The sequence below is a fragment of the Mucor velutinosus genome (assembly GCF_035048745.1).
Source record: "Mucor velutinosus strain NIH1002 chromosome Unknown tig00001563, whole genome shotgun sequence".
NCBI lineage: Eukaryota > Fungi > Mucoromycota > Mucoromycetes > Mucorales > Mucoraceae > Mucor > Mucor velutinosus.
Window position 1 is genome coordinate 2,634,359 of NW_027041904.1, and position 20,990 is coordinate 2,655,348.

Genomic DNA, 20,990 nt, shown 5'->3' on the forward strand with positions numbered 1-20,990 from the left:
TGACTCGGTTATTTCTTTTAGACTCAGGCTATCAATTTTGCAGTTTCTTTTCAGTTAGCCATCAAAGCATACATATGTCTGAAGAGCAGCAACCCGAAGAGCGTATCAAAAAGAGGAAGTTTGTAACAAGATACAGCCGTCCTATCGAGTTCGTTGCCTCAGAGTCATCACCCAAAAAGCGAAAAGCAACAGCCACAGTTGTGGATTCATCTGACAAAATCAATGGGGACAAAGTTGCTTCATTCTACCGCAGCATTGTCTCTTCGCCGTCAATTGCAGCAACTGCTTCATCATCCACAAAGAAAGAATCAAAAGAAAAAGAACTAGAACCAAAGGAAAAGCCAACTGAGGAGACCATGAAGTGTGAGAGTTGTGACATGACAATATCTAAATCTGATTACAAACGACATATACAAGGGACAGCGCATATGGTCAGCAATCAAGCAATGTATCCACTGACACCTGATATTCTCACTCTTAATGGGAGCAATGTAGGATTCAGAATGCTCCAATCCCAAGGCTGGCAGTACGAACAAGGTTTGGGGCCAGATTCTCAAGGAAGAAGACATCCCATAGCCACGGTGCTCAAGCAAGATCGATTAGGTATTGGCCATCAAGACACTGGCAAGAAAGTAGTAACTCATAGATACAAGGAGATTGAAAAAAGGGCTATTGAACGTCAACGCATGCTAGCCGAAAGCCAAAAGGATCCTGGGAAAGAGATAGCGAAGCAATCAAAAGCCGAATCAGAGAAACGGGTTGCCATCTTGCGGTACATGAAGGAATGATATGTTCCGCTCAGACGCTCTATGTATATGTATACGCATCTATACCCTGTAAATAACATATTGAAGCCAATGAGTAGACTGCGCAATCACTTTATTGTCTGGCTGTGTCACTGTATCACTATTGAGATAATATAGATCTGAGTCAGAGAGTTTCGCATGTGGGTACAAGTATAAACTATCTCAAATCATGTCATCCTTCTTGAATATGTAATAAACTTTGTCTTTTTTTTTTTTTTTTTTTTTTCTCATCGAACAGATAGAATTCTCATCAACAATTCATTAGATAGATTATAAATCTACTCACATAAGTAGGATCACTGGATTTCCAAGCAGTTATGTAATGTGTTGAATTGAGTCCCATATTACATTATCCACTCTGGTGGACCCGATCAGAAGTTGCACTAATCAACAACAAACGAGGAAGGAATTGTGTTTGGGGATTTTTGGGCAGTCTGACCTGCTTCATGTCTCATAGGAATGGACATGCGAAGAGTCCTGTAGTTACCACTTAAACTTTGTATCGTTGTGGAGAGCGTCCATCAATTGCAAATGCTAGATGGGATTACATATCTTCCGCCAATGATAGATTAAAATCTTAAATTTGTAGAAAGGTTCAAGATTTCTCATGAAGCATCTCAAAATCTTTCAGATCAAAACACGCCATTGTTTTTAAAAAGACCTCATTACTATCTCTACCTTTAATACTTTATGCTTATGGTTAAATCACTGTACAAAGTGGACATGTAAAAGACATATAAACATTTAGGCTAAATTGATTGCTGCTGCTGCCGCCACAACACGACAACATTTAGAAGCGCCGCTCCTGGCTTATCAAAATTGGCAATTCAGGGGGGAGAGTTTGAGTACATTTACTTCATACTTTGTGGTGAAGTAGATGTAATGGCCCTCGTGTATGTGTGATTCAAGATGTATGGGCAAAATGATGCACAGACAAAAAAGGCAATTTTGAGTAGAATAGTGATGAATGGTAATAAGCAATTTCTGTAGTACATGCATCATGAGTCTGTAATATATCCTTAAGTTGCTATAACCGAAAATCCGGAGATGGCTTAATGGCATAGGCCAAATTACTGTAGGCATGTAGAAATTTGATGAAAGTGAGGGGCCATAAGGCTTTGTAATAACACTGCATATTAAGCCAGCGTTTGTTGGGTCCAATCAATCATCACAAACGAGGAAATTACGTTATTCTGTACAAGATGTTTACATTGGAAGGTAATCTACAAACAGCATCTTAGGTTTGTTCTACACAAGATATACCAGATTTAAAGGTACTCAATGTTTACGTTGTACGGGTATGACATGAGTGATTCAAACAAGACTAGATCTTTTTTGTTTGTATAATAATTGCAAGATCAGATACCCGTCTTTTTCAGCTTTTACAATCATCATACCAAGAGCATCCTAGACGATGATGGGAATTTGAAAAAGCTTGTTCTTAAAAAGTCTAAAAATCCTACAAAAGGAATTTTCAATATTCTTTGGGTATCAGTCAAGATGGTGCTTCTGTGTCTTTAGTAATAATAGCCTTTCTCTTTTCCTCTCAGCCAGCTAGGGAATAAATAGATTTATTTACAAAAGTGATTGGACATTGATATGGTTGCTGAACTGTTTGGAAAAGGGGAGATGATGGTGGGAACAACCTTATTACACATGCAATTGAATCAACGAAGTTATCAACCGGTGGGTGATCTGTCGATAATGATTTCATCTGCGGGAGGTGTTAATTTGCCTGTACTAAATCTTCGGTGTGGTGGTGTAGTTAAAAGGCTATTGCTCATGCCTCGATTCTCTTGCTGTTTACGGGCTAATTTAGCGTAATCTAGCAACATAATCAATCAATTTTTCCACTCACAAAGCTTTGTTAAGCATCAACTTACGAAGGCCACAAGCATTGCAAAGGGTACGTGCTCCGTCAGGACCCCTTCTCCACTCTGGTGTTTCGGATATGTTACAAGAATGGCATCTACCTCGAAACTGAGGACGCTTCTATATTTAATCATAAATATACAACAACAAACACTTCGGATAGCACAAAACTTACCCCTCTTTTACGCTGTCTGGCATGATTGTTGACGTTGGTTACAGATTCAGCAGATGATGAGCGCCATGCATCAGATTCTGCTTCATTATGGTGTTGGAGACGCTGATGCTCTGCGGCTGCGGCTGCTTGTTTCTGTTGTTGAAGCAAGCGGCATTGGTATTGCTCTGATGCAATCTGATGCTTACGAAGTCTCAATAAGGCATTTAATACCTCATTTGCTCTTCCAATCATGTCATCCAATAATGGTCTAGTTGATGAGTACTCATGATGATGATGATTGATAAATTGATCTTTGTGTTGAATCATGATGTCGCTCAATGTGTTGCATTGTAAAACTACTTGATCAATGTCATGGTCTACTTTATTCGATGTAGTGTTATGATACGAATGAAGCGATGAAGAGGGGCTGGATGATAAGTCCCTCTTTTGCTGTTGCTGTTGAAGATGGTATGCCTTTGATGTATATTGGAAGTATGAAGATTCAAGGGGTTTGTTATGATGTTGTTGCATGTTGGGTGAGTGCTGTTGATGTTGATGTTGCTGCTGTTCTGTCATCATATTTGTGCTTGAAAACAACAAAGGTGATTTATATAAACTGTCTCTTGTCAATTCATTTCTACTGTTATAGGGGGGTGATTTCCATTGCTCCGGCTGAGGTGGCGTGGGTAAAGATGATGTAGATGATGTCTCTTTAGGCGATATTGACGAAGCTGAATATGGCGGCGGGTTCCATGAGCGCGTTGGTAAAAAAGTATCCATTGATGAAATGGGAGGCAGCTTTAATCCGCTGTAGGTATCGTTTCTAAAAAAAATGGTTTGGTGTTAATGACATACTTGTCGCCATGGTGATACAAGTTCTCCTGCTATCAATCAATCCGGTTGACATGGCAACCAAATAAAATTGAGGGGCCGACTTCTGGCTCAATGTTACCTTGATGAGGATGAAGATGATGTTGGATATTTGTGCATATAGCTGTTCCTGAATACGATTCAAATCTTTAAGAAACTTGTCATTTCACAATAAATGGTGTTATTTACTTGTTGAATGCCATTTTTTTCCTGATTGATGGTGCTCTAGACGATTAAAGAAGAAGAGAAAAGAAAAAAAAAAAAAAGAAGGAAAGAAAGAGATAAAGAGAGAAAACGAACAGGATAGCCCTTTTTATTTCAAATCAACAATGCCTACAATAAATTGCAAATCTGGGGTGTATCTAATGCTTATACACACATCAACACAATCTCGATTTATATACCATCAGTGTAGCACAAGAAAAAAGTCTCTATAGTTTCCATTTTTGATCAAATCATGAAACTTTTTGTAATTTTTTCTCATATATAACGTTAATTTGTATGTGTGTCACATGGGCTTCAATTTGATCCAAAAGGTGTAACTCGATATACCCACGTTTGTGATTCGATATTACATTGTATGTCAATGACAGCAATCTTTTATCTCTACTCTTTAAGGTTTTATACTCGATACGCGCGCCACGTGGAATGACCCAGCGTTCTCCACCACAATCAACACCTGCTGATGCCAGCACGCATTGATTGGTTCAGCATGAATTTTATTTATTTCTTATGTTGATGTGGTAGTAACATTTGTGCTATTGGTAGCAGTAGATGAAGTAGATGCTGAAGGATTTACTTTGGGTGTAATGGCCTCTAGCAGGATGTCTCGTAATTTGTGATATTCTCTCTTTCGTCTCACATAGTACACTTGCCGACATCCCAAGGGATGAGGTCGGTTCTGTTCAATAGCCATCCTAATCGTCTCGGTCTCCTCATCCGAATCAATGGCTGCATTATTGGCAAGATCATCATCGATTGCTTGTTGCTGTTGCTGTTGCTTGTGTACATTCGCTTTGCCAGACAATGATTTTTGTTGTTGCGCATGTTGGTTTACTTGGCTCGACGTACCTCCAGCAGGCACTGTATTCTGTGGTGAGATGCCAGCAAACAGACATACATATCACAAGCTTACCTTGTGGTCTCCCAATACCTTTTTTCTGATAGGCTGCCAGTAATTCGTTAAATGGTTGTGTTCTTCCTTCGACAGCTCTTTTCGCTCCCATCGCATGAATTTTACATGTGAGTGATCTTGTGCATGGATTCATCAGTGGTGCTATCAGAACGCCACACTGACGATCCAGATCCAATGGTGCTGCAATTGCCATCCATTTGGATAAATTAATTATCTACTCCTGAATCCCTGCTATATAAACCAACCTTTCTTTTTGGGTATCGCTTTCGGCTTGGCTTTCTTCTCTCGTTTGATCTTTTTCTTTTCTTTCTCCTCTGTATCATCAGTATCTTCCAATTGTGGGGTATCTAGTAATCGATTGATAATGGATTTAGGTACATCCGCGCCTTGATTTCCTTTTTGTCTCCTTTCCCCATTGCACAGGTACAAACAAGCACACACTCACGCACAACAAATACACGTTTAGTATTGTCATTCGTAAGTGCGCACACAAACACACGCACACACACACAAACCACAATTTACCTTTGCTTGCTATCGCTGCTGTTGCTGTATTTGTGTTTGTTGCATGTTGCTCATCGTCAAATCGTTTTATCGCATTTCTCTTTCGCTTTTTGTTCGGTTTCGTTTGTGGTTTGTTTGTTCCCATATCATCGCTGTCATCATCATCGTCTGAAAATATCTTCTTACTGTGTATTGCGGCTGACATGACTACAAGAAAAGCGGATAAGTTGGTTCTTGGATATTTGGTAGAGATACGAAACGGGAAAAAAAAGATACACACAAAATTCATTTTCTCATGCAAAATCAGATTGAAATTTAATGAGGTCTGCATATAGGGTATGGAAAGCCCCTGGCAATCATGATTGGCTCACCAAAGCCACACTGGCCCTTGGATTCACTACATTCGCATAAATTTCATTCAAATGCTTGCTCAAAATTTGTTAAAATTGAATAAGCTATAAATAACCTGTCATTTGATAACGGTATATTAAATATTTCTATGTTTTGATTAGAGTAATTAGAGGAAATCAATGTCTTAAAGTTTCCTAAAATGCAAATGTTCCCAGATGTCAGATCAAAGATCATTGGCGCTCACTCCATCAGAGTTTGTTTCAGTGTATATTTGTGAAGAGTTAAAAATACAGTCTGTGTACTCACAGCGAAGCAACTTTCTTTTATGATTTTGAGCATCAGTATGAAAACAGAAATTCAAAGCAATACTATTCAGCAATACGAGATATAAAGCATTGCCTACAGTAAAAGGAGATTAACTAGATCAACCAAATCCTTATTCCCCAAGAGATTTGACATATGAGAGGAACAAAGTTTCCACTTGCTTCTGATAACTACCAAGCCTTTTGAAAATATACTGAAATTTCAGTCTTCAGCTTTTGTTTCTTAAAGAAAGCCTTCTGGAAACGATCTATAACTGCGAATCTAACTTTTCTACGGTACGCCACTTTGTTTCAATGGAAGCAATCCGTAAACAGGCATACAGTATGCTAAAATTGTCTCTTACTGCTCAAATGTATGCAAAACATTGCGAAAATTGGACACCTTTAAGCCGTGTTTCCGCGTATTAGAGGCCGTTTTAAACCGTCAGAATAGCACCAAACTATTGCTCTTGTCTAGCAGGAACTGTCTGATACCTCTGCTCAACTTTTTTGGGATCATCGAAAATCGACCGAATATCGACCAAAAAGCATGGGTGATACCTCATGATTTTCATTGAAAATCAAACGATCGCGTTTTTGACACCAAAAATGAAGACTTTTACTAAGGCATATATTAGATCAAAACGTTTCTCTCGATCCAAAGCAGCCCCTGAAACTTTGTTTGTGAAACTTTCATATGTGAAATCTCGACATTTTCGCTAAAAACCTCATTTCGTATTTTCAAAAATTCTTCAATAGGCTTGTTCATAACATCCGGTTTGTTTGGTACTGTTGCATGCGTCTTGAAAAGCGCTGCAAGAGTGTATTAGGAAATATTTTTTTTTTTTTTTTTTGTAGGGGAGTCGAGCTCCAGGTTTTATTTAAAGTCCTTTAAATGTCATGCTGAGGGATAGAAAAGACTGTTGGTGGACCCAATGTCTGCAAAGAAGGGGAATAAGATATTTTTTGAACTAAGTTGGGAAAGAAATCTACTACTAATAAGGTGCGACTCCTAGAGCCAGTACAGTCTTGCGGAAAATCGTCAAAATATAGATCATGGATAAGAGCACAAAACACCAAACGAGGACATCAGTACTACGTCAAAAAAAATCAAACAACTTGCGTTCACCAGGATTTGAACCGGGATCCTCCCGTTGGCATACGGGAGTTCTACCACTTCGCCCTACCACCAGGGACATGTATTAGGAAATATGAGGCGATCATCACACTTACTATAGTCGAATCTTGCAAAATAAATAAATCAAGTCGATTTTGAGCAAAGTGTAGCCAATCTAGGACATTTACAAAAGCGGAGTTATAATCTGGGTTGGATGCTGGTCAGTATGCCTTTCTCATGCAGACAAATGACGTTTGTGAAGTTAATGAGAAAGGGATTGTTGATGAAGCAGTACTGTAGCTCTGCCCAATCACTGTTCTAGCTCTATATTTGTGTCTTCATGGTCAACAGACAGTTCAATTGGTACAAATTGCGATTTCAAATGTGAACCTTAACGCGAAATGCAAATTTTCTACCCACTTCAAGGCTCCATACTTTGAGTGTGAGCAGTTGTGACTCATACTAATACGTTTGGAGATCAAAAACGCTACGTAAGCTTAGTTTTATCAGTATAGCCACCTTATAGCTACTGAACTTTGAAGAAACAGGTTCAAAACCAACAGATTTAAAGGATTTGATAGGAAAAGCCTCCTGAAATCTTACTTGCGATCGATAATTTTAATCATGTCAGTCAAATAAGAATTATTTTTATCGTTGCAGGCCCTAATCTGATATGCTTTTACAAATGATTCAGGGCATTGATTGCACCGTAGATCAGACATGCAGTCCTTGATTGCCGATCAGAGAAGCTCTTGGCGAAAGAATCCCTACCGATCCTCATGGATTAGCTATTCTGAAATATCATCTGCTTTGTGTTGCTTCAAAAGCGCAGGGAAAAAGATATATGATTTAAGCTTCCTTGATATTCTAGATAGATCTACAACAAAACCTTAGGAATCTCCCAATACCTGAATACAATCATCGCCGAGAGTATGTGCGTACCTGTAATGGAGGCAGCTGTCAAAATATCAAAACAGTCTCTTGACAGTCCCTTTACATGAAAGGAATAAAAAAGCCAGAAACAAAAAAAAAACTTCTTGTTAAGCTCTTACAAAATAATAATGCCACCTAAAAAGAGTATCCAGAAAGTGAGCAACAAAATTGCCTCCAAGGGACCCAAGAAGTCAGCTGGTAACAAGAACAACAGCAAAGACAACACTCCAAAGCCCAAGAAGACCAAAGAGCAAAAGGTAAATCCAAACATCTAGTATATAATGTTACCATGACCAACACTTCACATCAGGAAAAGGACAGAATTCCTGACTTTGTACCAGTTCCAGAGAACGACAATGAAGATGATATTGCTATCTCTGATGACGATCTTGAATTTTTCGCTGATAACAAGTCATTTACTTCCTTTCTGACTGGATTGGATCAGAATGAGCTTTCTAGGTACTTACTGCATGATACAGCACCGATACAACGTACTAAATCACCCTGTAGAAACACTGCCAAAAAGGACAAAAAGAGCAAGGTCAAGAAAGCAGCTCCAAAAAAGGAAGAAAAGGACGAGGATAACGAGGGCCTTGCATCATCTTCAGAAGAAGAGTTCAATTCAGACGATGATTTGGATAATTTCGAAGAGATGAGCGACGATGAGTTAGCGTTATTGGAGGAAGCCAATGAATCAGAGGACGATGTTGATTTGGATGATGAGGAGGAAATGGAGCAACTCTTGGCTCAACAGCAACAGCAGCAATCCCAGCAGAGCAAGAAGAAAGCGGCCAAGATGGACAATGAATCCGATGAAGAGATGGATTACGAAATGAAGCCTAGAAAGGTGGCCAGTGAGTGGACTCGCAAAGACTATCATACGAAGCTTCCCATCAAGTTGGCCTCTGGCAAAATTCATCAATTGGACGAGAATCAAGACTCAGAGGAAGAAGAGGAAGAGGTGCCCGCAGCACCTCCTGCCCCAGCTGTTGAAGAGAAGCAAGAGGAAGAAGAAGAAGTGGAAGAGCAACCCAAACTGTCAAAGAGAGAGTATCTCATCAAGAAAAAGGAAGAATTAGCGCTGATAGCTAGCAATCTCCAAGGAGATCCTGAGGAATATGTGTCCCAATTGAAGACCCTTCGTACAATCTATCGAGATGACAATGTCACTGTCAAAAAATTGGCATTGCTCACACAACTGGCTGTATACAAGGATATCATTCCTGGTTATCGTATTCGTCCTTTAACAGCACTAGAGGAAGAGGCTCAAGTTTCCAGAGAAGTAAAAAAGATGAGAGAGTACGAAAAAGCATTGCTTAGCAACTACGAAATGTACCTCAAGGATTTGAATGTCTTATTGACTAGTAAGTGCTTCACGTAACTCCAGCATGCCGATGACTGATATTTTCATCACTTGTAGAAAAAAAGACTGAGGAAGATGCCTCCTTGGCGTTTGTGGCTACTCGCTGTTTATGTGAGCTGTTGATTGCAAAGACTCATTTCAATTTTCGTTTGGAGATCATGGTCGCTGTAGTCACACGCATGAGCACTATCAAATGGAATGAAGCAGCTCAATTGTGTAGCGAGGCGTTGGTCACCGTGTTTGAAAACGACGAATCAGGTAGATCTTCGCTGGACGCAGTGAAAATGATCATTCGTATGGTCAAATCCAAGGGCTTTGCTATCAGTGAAAATGCCATCAATGTCTTTTTACATTTGCGTCTCAAAGATGAAATGGCCCACAACTATGCCAAGGACAATAACGATGATCAAGTTGGTAAAAAGAGAAAGAACAACAGCAAGCCATTTTTGACAAAGAAGGCTCGCAAGACATTGAAAGAGACCAGAGAGATTGAAAGGGAGTTCCAGGAGGCAGAGGCTGTAGTCAGCAAAGAAGAAAAAGAGAAAAATGTGAGTTGATCCACCAGATCTTCCTAGGCGTACTTACTAATCTTGCATAACAGCACACCGAAACCCTCAAATTGATCTTCACATTCTATTTTAGAATTCTGAAAAAGCAAACCTCTTCTCCTCTATTACCAGCAGTTTTGGAAGGTCTTTCACGATTTGCTCATTTGATTAGTGTGGATTTCTTTGACGATCTCTTGAACGCACTCAAGGATGTGATGCACTCCTTTGAGGACTCCAATGACATTTCTCGCACAAGCAGTGGCACTCGCAAGAGATTGCTCTGTATTATTACTGCATTCCAGCTGCTGTCGGGCCAAGGCGAGGCTTTCAACTACGATCTCAAGGATTTCTATACCGAGATTTACAACATTTTATTCAAAGCAAGCTATCATACCAAAATTGAGGATAAGCCTGAATCACAAAAGGAGACCGAGAGCGAAATGTTGATTAAGGGGCTTGAATTGATGTTCTTGAAGAAACGCCAGATTCCCGTTAACCGATTAGCTGCATTTACAAAGAGATTCACTTTGGTTGCACTAAACATGCCTAATAAGACAGTTTTACAATGTCTTGCTTTGGTAGATAGACTTGTACAGGTTAGTTCGAAAAAAATGGGATGGGGAGAGGTCTGGGGCCCACTTATTTTGGCTTGATATTGACCGTGTATAATCGCCTTGTAGAAAGACCACCGTTTAGATGCGCTTTTGCAATCAGAAGATAGAGCATCAAGTGGTATCTATGCTCCCTTATTAGAAGATCCCGAGCTCTGTAATCCCTTTGGTACAAGTCTATACGAACTTTTCCTGTATCAGGTTAGTTGTTGTTACTATTGCTGTAATTTAGGATGCTCATCTAATCACTTTCAATTAGAACCATTACGACCCTAATGTACGCACCATTGCAAAAGCACTACAAAAATCAGCACAGTAGATATAGATAGATAAATAAACATAATTGGGCATTGTCAAATATGCCTTTGATAGTAGAAACGCCTGCATCGGATACATGGGGAGGCGGAGATCCACGGATGATTGAAAAGGGCATGTGAAATGTTACATTTACAGCTCACTTGTATTACAACTATTTTTCGTCCATTTTACCAGCGAAATATATGACATGACATACCTTTAAATACAACGGCAGTGTTACATTGAGCAATTATTGTTTAGATAAGGGAAAAAATGCTAGTTGCATGATGTGATGAAGGCGTTTCTTCTCCATCTCCAGTTGCAAATGTTCATCAACAACCTCTGACTTGAGCATGTATAACACTGAAAAAGTCCAATTGGAGCCTATATGAGAAATCGGGTAATAATTGAAATTAACTCATGCTCACCGGAAAGTGTATCACAATTCAACATAAAAGCATCAATTACAAGTAACGTACCACCACAACCACAGGTCTAGTGTACTCTCATTTTTTTCCGTAAAATGATTGCCGAAGTAGAATGAAACAATGAGAGAGCAGTAGAGAGAACCGGGCTATCCCCATGCGCATATGTAATCTAGTGATTATATACTTCTATATCATCTTGTAAGCTTATACTCCTATTCTTGATCTGAACAGTGAGTACTGTACATTGGCCCTCACTCTTTTTACGCAATTCTCACGATTCAATCCTCTCTTCTGCATTGATTTCATAAGCAACAGCTATATCATTCCAAGACAATACAAGAGTCTCAGTTGTCATGGTATACAAAATGACTTGTGTACAACCAATGTCTAATCTCCATATGGCATTAGTTGTAGTATATAGTAGTGTTCACTCTGTAAACTGTATCATTATTACGTAGGACACGCAGTTGGGAGCAGCCATTCAAGGAAACAGAAGAGGCGTATCATTTGCTTTATCTTAGTAAATCCCTTGTCCAAAAGCCTCTTAAATAAAGAGATCTTCTCATACGTTTATTTTGCATGAAAATAGACATGTAAACAACAACATGTGAATAGTAACAAATCGATTATCTTCCAAATCAAAAAGAAAAAAGCCATCATATACTGTATACAATTCGGAAGACGGGAAGAATGCAAGTTGAACAGCTTGCTGTTGCTGATTTCCCCAGCCTTATTCTGCCATGTGCACAGTATGTGTCCATTTGAGCAAGAGTCCCCACGTTTATTGTGTACAATTAATATAAAGTTTATTTCTTCCAAAAGTGGCAATTCTTTTATGGAGCGGGGGGTGACAGATGAGAGAAAACCTCTCTCGTCTGCTCACTTGCAAGTAAAATCAACATGTAGTAGTTTTTATTTCTATAGCAACAATCATGGAAAATTTTAAGGACTTCTATATGGGTTGCCATGGAAATCGGCGGGGTATATACACATATTTTTTGCGATTTAGGTCTCTCACTTTCTTGGAGAAACGGGGCAATTCTATCAATATAGTCAGTACGATGATCAATGAGCATGCGAATCGAGCAACCTACCCGAGTTTGATGTACCCGAGAGCCACAAATCAGACAGCTCATAGCTGCATTGACTAGTTCTGAACACGGATGTGGATGTGATTGATTGACGGGATTATTGATTGATAAGTAGCTGATCATTTTTTTTTTTTTTTTTGCTGAAATAATGAATAAATGGGAAAGAGGGTGGAAGTAAAGAAGGTTTCAATTACACACTGTTTATATAAGAGCAGATTGTGTCAGTTGCCCTGAAGTCTTTGTGTTACAAAAAAATGTATCATAAAACAACGTTTTCTGCAATTCACATGCGAAAGACGTAAATTTTAACAAAGTGAGAACAGATTTCAAGATAACGAAAATAATGATGGTGATGGTAACTTTTTCTTTTGTCTTTTCTTTTTTTTTTTAAAAAAAAAATATAAATCTACATGTTACATTGTCTAAAATTATAATAATAAAACTTTTCATAAAAAATTATATAGCTATGGTAACAGAAAAAAAAAACGAAAGAAAAAAAAAAAAAGAGGTGATTTCTTGCTTTGCCTCTGTATCTTTTGAGTAGTGAGGATTATTTGTAATGCTGTTTGATTTATCCGAAATGGAAGCTGTAGCCACCTTGTTGCTGTTGACGTCTTCCACCTCCACCGAATCCTCCACCTGGGAATCCTCCACCAAATCCACCACCACCTTGTTGAGCAAACATTTGGGCAAAGATCTATATAATAAAACAATTAGAGACTGTTCTCATTTTGCTGATGCTAAACAAACAAACGATAATCACCTCATTTACATCCATACCTCCACCAGGGAAGCCTCCTCCGCCCATGCCCATACCACCATCTAAATCAGCACCTGAGTCAAATCTGGCCTTCTTTTCAGGATCACTCAAAATGGCGTAAGCTTCTCCCACTTCCTTGAATCGAGCCTCTGCCTTGTCGTCACCAGCATTCTTATCAGGGTGGTATTGAAGTGCCAGTTTACGGTAAGCCTTTTTGATTTCTGTTTCACTTGCAGTCTTTGATAAGCCCAAAATCTTGTAGTAATCTTTGCGAAGTGATTTCTTCAACTCGAGTTCTGCCTTGCGCAATAAATTATGGTATTCTACATTGGATCTTAATATGCTGTCCCAAAGAGCGTTTGTGAAAACTTACCTCTGTTGGATGCATCGACTTCTGTTAACTTTTTGTAGTCTCTGACAGCTTCTTCGTATTGCTCAGTTTCCATATAACAACCAGCACGTCTACTGTAAGCCTTGTAAAACTCTTCATCTAATTCAATAGCTTTGTCACAATCCAAGAGAGCTTCCTCGAATTTCTTTTGCTTCTGTAAAACTGCAGCACGATTAGAGTAGAGGCGAGAATTCATATGATCGTTGGTGGGATCGATATCCAAGGCAGCAGTGTATGCATCGTATGCTTCTTCTAATTGATTGGCTTTGAAGGCATTGTTACCCTCTTCCTTTTGCTTCTCAATGGCACGGGCCATTTTCAGTAGAGAACGAGCTTTGATGAAGTCAGGATCGCAACGAAGTGCTTCTTGACAATGTGCAACTGTCTTTTGGTTCTCTCCTTGACTGTAAAATACGCGAGCTCTGAGGAACAATGCATCTGGATTTTGACTGTTCAAGCGAACAAGAGAGCTACCACCAGCAAACATGTTAGGTTATCTGCATCAAAGGCTTCAACTATAAGCACAGAAAACTTACTTGACAATACGGCTCGCTTCTGAATAGTTCTTTTCTCCCAAAGCACATTCAGCCTGCATCACTCGCCATTTGACAGGAATCACATCTGAATCGACAAAAGAGATAGCACGGTCAAGACTGTTGCGAGCAAGACCCCATTGGTTATTTGCCATGAATGTGGTTACTTGAGCCATATAATTGAGTACATGTTGCAGATTGTTGTAATCCCGTTGAGCGCTGTTGGCATCAATTTGCATGGCACGGTTGTACTGACGGCCAGCTTCCTCCAAGTTGCCCATATTCAAGTGGCATTTACCGCCACGCAGGAATGCCTTGACATTCTGAGGATCCAACTCTGTGGCAGTGCGACAATCATTAGCAGCATCCTTGTACTTTTTCTGCATCATCAAAGCAGCAGCACGGTTGTTGTAGTAGGTGGATGTTTGAGGAGATGCCTCTGTATATAGGGTTTAGACGCTGATTCATACGATAGACAAGTTCATTTACCAATGGCTTGAGAGTACAACTTGACAGCTTCCTCGTAATGGCCTTGCTTGTATTGCTCGTTGGCCTGGTTCTTAATCTCCTCAGGGGACCTGAATAGCAGAATTCATGTTAGCATCAACTGGCTGCATCTCATTTTTGTGGGATCAATAGGTACAATTGAGGGGTATTGTCGATATCCATAGGTGTTGAATCTTCTGACATGGTGATGCTGTACTGATTTCTTGAAGAGAATGAGAAGAAGAAGGAGCTGATCAACGCTAGATGATGATAAATTTTTTGTAATGATTGATTTTCATTGAAAAAAAAAGTCACCTACAGCTAAGTGATGATCCATCGAACTTGCTAGAACCAGACAAGATGTGTTGCAAGTTGTAAGCCTATTTGGCGAGATCCATCAATCAGCAGCGGAGCTAGTCGAAGGACTGGATTTGTGATTTGAGGCTGGGCAGTAATGATTTCCATCACAAAGCAGCTTCTGTGTTGGGTTTCTGCCTTTCACATCAAAAATCACCATGGCAGATTACAACGGTGGCAACAGCTATTACTCTGGAAACGAATCAAGTCCAAATATGAATGAGGAGTTTATTAGCAATAAACGACAAAGGTTGGACACGCAGCAGCAGCCAGACGCCAACGCTACTTCGGATTTCTTGAATTTTGACTACAATGCAATCGTTGATGCAACGGCAAATAACACAGCAATACCCGAGGATTTCTTCATGTTTGTCACTGACAGCAATCAAGATGCGAATCAAGCCATCAGCACTCGAAGCTCTATCCCATCTTCTACCAGCAGCATCGCATCACCACAGCAGCAGCAAGCTATCCAGCAGCAACCTCAACTGACGCAGCAGTTGCCAATCCAACAGCCTCCTCTTCAGCAGCAACCGCTTCAACAGCAGACACCACCTGGCAACGATCCTCCTAATCATTCTGTACATACCATTGTTGTAGGAGGAAGGCCGTTCCGTCTTAGCTGGGAATCACTCAAAAGTGATGGCCCTAGCAACTTTTTCGTCGAGTATTTTAGAAAGAGGAGGACAGCCAAAGCCATGCACATTGATCGCGATCCAGATACATTTGAGCTCATTGTGCGCCATTTACGGGGCTATTATATTCGGTCTCAAGACGATATACAACACCAATCTCTACTATGCGATGCTACTTACTATGGATTAAATCGTCTGAAAAAGACACTGCAGGAACATTTGTATGTCAATGTTGGTGGACGAGTTTTTCGATTACCATGGAATTTATTTCAAAAAGGTAGTATCAAATTTTCACACACAAACTAAGAAGACAACCTCACAAACAAATAGACGGCACCCATAATTTTTTTACGGGACCTCTGATGCATTCACTGCTATCGCCTCATACAGAAGACGGGAATTCACCACCAATTTACATTGACAGAGATCCTGACATTTTTGCAGACATTGTAAATCATCTCCGAGGTTACACCATTCATATCAGAGACGAAGTGCATAGGAAAAACTTGTTAAGGGATGCACAATATTACGTATTTAGACAATTAAGTGATAAGCTACTCACGGCACAACAGACAGTGGCAGGGTTTGGTGATGGTAGTAACCCGGAAGTTTTGCTGCTCTTACAGGATATGCGAGTTGTCAACATGCTGCCATCGCAGGCAATGAAACAGGACAAATCGTACACCATACAAGACATGTCATCTGCCCGAGATTGGAGTCTGACTCAGTTACAGTACAAGCGCATTGCGGAAGGACCCCCTCATGCACTATTGGTGCAGGTGTCTGATTTATCTATGCAAATTCACAAGACTGCCGCCAATACAACCAGATTGCTGTTCGAGATGAATGAATCAGATTTGAAAAAGATGAGAAACATGGCACATGTTGCCAAGGCAACGCAGGGCGTACGAATGGAAATCTTTCTGGATGAATATTGCGCAATTAATATTGACGATAATCAAGTACAATCATTACAAGATTGCATAGACCAGGATTTAATAGAGACCAACTGGGAGCCATGCCAAAAAGCAGATCACCAGGATTGTCAAATGTCAAGGCTCATTCTTCAGCGGGCTATTTGCGGTGTGCATGTCATTGACTCTATGATAACTCTATGTGCATTAAGATTTGAATGTATTAGCTCAAAATATAGACTCAACCTCAAGAGACAATTCTTGTCTAATTAAGGTTATTCCAATCTTATCTCTACTTGCTCCTGCTGTTGATTGGATAGTGATAAAAGAAGTTTTTTACTTAATAGAGACGTATTTTCTCACACACACACACATACACACACATTTGAATGCTAAATAGAAAATGCCATATAAAAAGAAGCTGTTTTCATTTGTAATTTTCATTTTTCTTTTTTACTTTTTAAAACGTTTACAAGACCAAGATGCCTTTCCGTTGCAAATGTGGTAGAACCTTCGAAAAAACTGATTCCTTTGCATCGCATACTTCTGCATGTGCTCCATTCCATCATCGCCGTATGTCCGATACAACTCAATTATCAACCTCAAATCAACAGCAAAATCAAACATTGCCTTTCATTAACACAGCTTCATTCTCAAGAGGCTTCTTGGGAGGTTCTACTTCACCACGAGCTACGTCTCCTTCTGACTCTATCACTACTACGGATAGCACAGGTGCCTCGTCTCAAATAAATGATCTATCCAGCTCCGTGCCAAGTAGCTTCTTTATGCCAACTGCGCTCTCCCTTCAAAATGCGTTTGAAGGTGCCAGAAGAAGATCCATGTCCTACGGCTCGTCCCTCAAATAAGAAAACCTCTATCACAGACTATAGCAAATCAACAAAGAAAATACCCTCATGCCTTGCTCCCCCATCTTGCTCGTCGTAAATTATGTAAATTTTCGTTATATCAACACTTTTTTCTCTTCTTTTGTAAGTAACAAACATCACAATTTCAATTTAGTACCTCTCTTTCACATAAACATCTATACATATATCTATTCCTTTCTTCAATAAAAAAAAATGTCAATTCAATAAAAAAAAAAGGGAATTTCATGCAATATGCTTGAAGATCATTGGAATTGGGCGCTTTTTCTTTATTTACAGCTTGAAATTGAGGGGTGATATGACGTATTTGGAATATGGGAGTTACAGACTATATGTTGAACAAACCTTTCAGCTGATTCGTGCTTAAGCAAAGCAGCAAACAATCGATTAACAGCTTATAAGGTTAGGTTTTTGTACATTTACACATACTATGCATGCTTCTGTTTGTTTGTGTATGTGGACAAAAGTGTCACGCTATCATCGACTTGATATTTGCATGAATCTAATGTACAAAATTGGCTTGTGAATTTTTAATGGACACACACTCCCACTGACACACAACATCATGATTTATGATGAAATGTCGACCTCCTCTGTGAGTAGACATCTATCCTCGTCTGCTTTTTTCTTGATCAAAGACTTGTCAAATGGCTAACAATCTTTTATGATAATTGGTAGTACCAGGAAATTAATTAATTAGTTGTTAGTGATCAAGATGGTTTGGCACCAATCGTTCCGCTAAAAGAATAGTGAAAAGTCAATTTTTCAGCCTCAAAGACAAGAATCATCTTGTTTGCCAACAAAACTAACGGTAGAGATAATACAAACAAATCTTCATACTAACTTCTAAATTGGCGTTCATTTTGAAAGCAAACCGTTAGTTTCCATATCAAATAGATACATTTACAACTTGATTATTTAACTCAACACATCAATTGCGCTAAAACTGAATCAAATAGAGCTTAACCTAGTTGATTGCATAAAATCAAAGTTGCTCTGAACGGATATCAAATCTATATGGCCTCTGTCAAATTAAGCGTTGCTCCTCGGTTTTCCTTTCGTGCTTATTACTGGTTACTTATCTTATCTTACCGTGTAGGACAAGAATAATTTGGTTGTTCCTAGTGCACTTTGTAAGTACCACTGACAATGTGATAACGATAATCATAGAGTTCAGCCTGGCATTCATACAATCCGTAATCCTACTAATATACAGTAGAATTGTGCTTTTCAGCTTTCAATTATCACCCAAGTACCCTCCATATACGCGTAGATACTTCATATATAGGCAAGCAGCATACTGTTATTGCCCCCTTTCTAGTCGACAGTGTACCTAATACAACAAAATCCGAGGGCATTTGAGCTGCGTTTTCTCGAGTTCAAGGCCGTTTTAGATGGTCAGAATAGCACCAAACAATTGCTCTCAACTAGGAGTTACTTCCTGACATCTTTGCTCAACTTTTTAGGGACCAAAAAAAAATGGCCAAAAATCGACCAAAAAGCATGAGGTACCCCTCATGCTTTTCACTGAAAATCAAACGATTGCGTTTTTGACACCAAAAACGAAGACTTTTACTATGGTATACGAGCCTTTCAGCACTTCGGGTGGTTTCCTGACCTACGCTTCGCTTCGGTGGAAACCAACCTACGTTCAAACGGCTCGCGCTGCCGCGGGCCTTTGGCTAATATCCCAAAATTAATATAGCTAAAATGTTAGAAGAGGAACCCTGATTGTTGATTGATATATAATCACTAATCATATGAGTGTTTATGCTTCGGATGGTTCTCACCGAAGCGTAGCGAAGGTAGAGAACCAACCTGCGCAGCGGCAGCTCGTGCTACTGATTGCTCTTGCGTATTTTATCAAAATACTGCTACTTTCATTTTGACCCTCCACTTACACATAGTAACCCTTCATATTATCTGTGGATCTGATTCTTATGTGATGTTCTACATCCATATACACGTAGCTACTTCATATACGGGCAAGCAGCATACTGGTATTCCCACTTTTTAGTCCTTAGTGTCCCTAATACAGCAAAGTATGAGTGCATTTGAGCTGAATTTTCTTGCGTTCAAGGCCGTTTTAGATCGTCAGAATAGCCCCAAATGGTTGCTTTCATCTGGCAGTTCCTTTCTGACACTTTTGCTCGACTTTTTGGGGACCAAAAAAACATGGTCAAAAATCGACCAAAAAGCATGAGGTATCCCTCATGGTTTTCATCGAAAATCAAACGATCGCATTTTTCATCTTGAAAATGAAGACTTTTACTATAGTATATCTTGAATCAAAATGTTTCTATCAATCCAAAGCAACCTCTGAAATTATCTTTGTGGGACTTTGATATGTAAAATTTCGACATTTTGGCCATAAATCTCTTTTCATATTTTTACAAATCATTCAATAAGTGATTTCAAAACATCTATTTTACTTAGTACCATTGGAAGCGCCTTGAAAAGTACTCCAGGAAAGCTTAAGGAAGCATGGGGTGATTATCATACTTCACTTAGTCGAATCTGCAAAAATAGCTCGATCGAGTCCAGGATCATCAAAATTTGTCCAATCTGGAACAGACTATGATTCTGGGTTTGAATTAATTTTGGCTGGTAGGGCCAGCTGGAAAACTCATGCCCTTTTCATAAGGCAATACAGTAGTAAATGCCCTCGAAGCGTATAGAAAGTAGGTGGAAGGTCATAGCACTATCGTTTATAATGATATTTTATTGCCTTCTATATCGTTCATAATGATATTTTATTGCATTCTATATTTAATAACGTTAGTCTGGACATTGACAATGCATGGGTTGCATAAAATGTCTGCAGTAAGTAATGAAATCTCTGAGGCTCTGAGACGTCGCTCAAATAAAACATTGACAGCACTGAGCAGAGGAAAGAGGGTAGAAATTACAGTGGTTTTTGTTGATTGATTGTAAAATCATTATTCTCATATGAGCCAGGTCTGATAGATGCCTTGAAACTCAGGTTCCATATTAGGATTGTAAAGTGCAAAAGTACTGAACATTTATTATGTTATGATATGAGCCAGGTCTGATAGATGCCTTGAAACTCAGGTTCCATATTAGGATTGTAAAGTGCAAAAGTACTGAACATTTATTATGTTATGATATGAGCCAGGTCTGATAGATGCCTTGAAACTCAGGTTCCATATTAGGATTGTAAAGTGCAAAAGTACTGAACATTTATTATGTTATGATGATATGAGCCAGGACAGATAGATGCCTTGAAACTCAGGTTCCATATTAGGATTGTAAAGTGCAAAAGTACTGAACATTTATTATGTTATGATACGGAATTAAAATGTTTCTATCGATCCAACGTAGCCCCTGAAATCATCTTTGTGGGACTTTGATATGTAAAAATTCGACATTTGGGCCAGAAACCTCTTTCCATATTTTTGTAAATTATTCAACAAGCTTATTTAAAACATCTATCTTACTTGGTACCATTGGAAGCGCCTTGAAAAGCACTCCAAGAAAGCTTAAAGAAGCATAGGAGGATTATCATATTTTACTTAGCCAAATCTGGCAAAACAAGTCGAATCGTGTCCAAAATTATTACGATTTGTCCAATCTAGAACAGGCTACGAGTCTGGGTTTGAATTGATTTTGGCTGGTGGGGCTGGCAGG

At 39.3% G+C, this 20,990-nt stretch overlaps 7 protein-coding genes across 7 annotated transcripts; 4 read left to right on the forward strand and 3 right to left on the reverse strand.

The window, feature by feature from the left end:
• Positions 1–74: 74 nt before the first annotated feature.
• On the forward strand, positions 75–788 carry RIM2_2 (Pyrimidine nucleotide transporter, mitochondrial; the record flags this gene model as incomplete). Its single annotated transcript, XM_064828708.1, has 1 exon — positions 75–788. One exon carries the CDS (start codon positions 75–77, stop codon positions 786–788), a length of 714 nt encoding a protein of 237 aa, XP_064685910.1.
• Positions 789–2,485: 1,697 nt separating this feature from the next.
• ATC70_009477 (uncharacterized protein) lies at positions 2,486–3,612 on the reverse strand (the record flags this gene model as incomplete). Its single annotated transcript, XM_064828709.1, has 3 exons — positions 2,486–2,631; positions 2,690–2,798; positions 2,854–3,612. The coding sequence occupies 3 exons, from the start codon at positions 3,610–3,612 to the stop codon at positions 2,486–2,488; spliced, it is 1,014 nt and encodes a 337-aa protein (XP_064685911.1).
• An 820-nt stretch (positions 3,613–4,432) lies between these two features.
• Positions 4,433–5,546, reverse strand: ATC70_009478 (uncharacterized protein; the record flags this gene model as incomplete). The annotated part of the gene is made up of 4 exons (XM_064828710.1): positions 4,433–4,785; positions 4,838–5,017; positions 5,083–5,184; positions 5,363–5,546. The coding sequence occupies 4 exons, from the start codon at positions 5,544–5,546 to the stop codon at positions 4,433–4,435; spliced, it is 819 nt and encodes a 272-aa protein (XP_064685912.1).
• A 2,626-nt stretch (positions 5,547–8,172) lies between these two features.
• Positions 8,173–10,885, forward strand: ATC70_009479 (uncharacterized protein; the record flags this gene model as incomplete). The annotated part of the gene is made up of 7 exons (XM_064828711.1): positions 8,173–8,301; positions 8,355–8,503; positions 8,555–9,408; positions 9,465–9,955; positions 10,009–10,551; positions 10,636–10,767; positions 10,826–10,885. The coding sequence occupies 7 exons, from the start codon at positions 8,173–8,175 to the stop codon at positions 10,883–10,885; spliced, it is 2,358 nt and encodes a 785-aa protein (XP_064685913.1).
• A 2,068-nt stretch (positions 10,886–12,953) lies between these two features.
• On the reverse strand, positions 12,954–14,756 carry PPE1_2 (Protein phosphatase methylesterase 1; the record flags this gene model as incomplete). Its single annotated transcript, XM_064828712.1, has 6 exons — positions 12,954–13,079; positions 13,146–13,465; positions 13,516–14,003; positions 14,070–14,505; positions 14,556–14,644; positions 14,710–14,756. The coding sequence occupies 6 exons, from the start codon at positions 14,754–14,756 to the stop codon at positions 12,954–12,956; spliced, it is 1,506 nt and encodes a 501-aa protein (XP_064685914.1).
• A 311-nt stretch (positions 14,757–15,067) lies between these two features.
• ATC70_009481 (uncharacterized protein) lies at positions 15,068–16,731 on the forward strand (the record flags this gene model as incomplete). The annotated part of the gene is made up of 2 exons (XM_064828713.1): positions 15,068–15,821; positions 15,875–16,731. The coding sequence occupies 2 exons, from the start codon at positions 15,068–15,070 to the stop codon at positions 16,729–16,731; spliced, it is 1,611 nt and encodes a 536-aa protein (XP_064685915.1).
• A 209-nt stretch (positions 16,732–16,940) lies between these two features.
• FMN1_2 (riboflavin kinase) lies at positions 16,941–17,324 on the forward strand (the record flags this gene model as incomplete). Its single annotated transcript, XM_064828714.1, has 1 exon — positions 16,941–17,324. One exon carries the CDS (start codon positions 16,941–16,943, stop codon positions 17,322–17,324), a length of 384 nt encoding a protein of 127 aa, XP_064685916.1.
• Between the last annotated feature and the right edge of the window lie 3,666 nt (positions 17,325–20,990).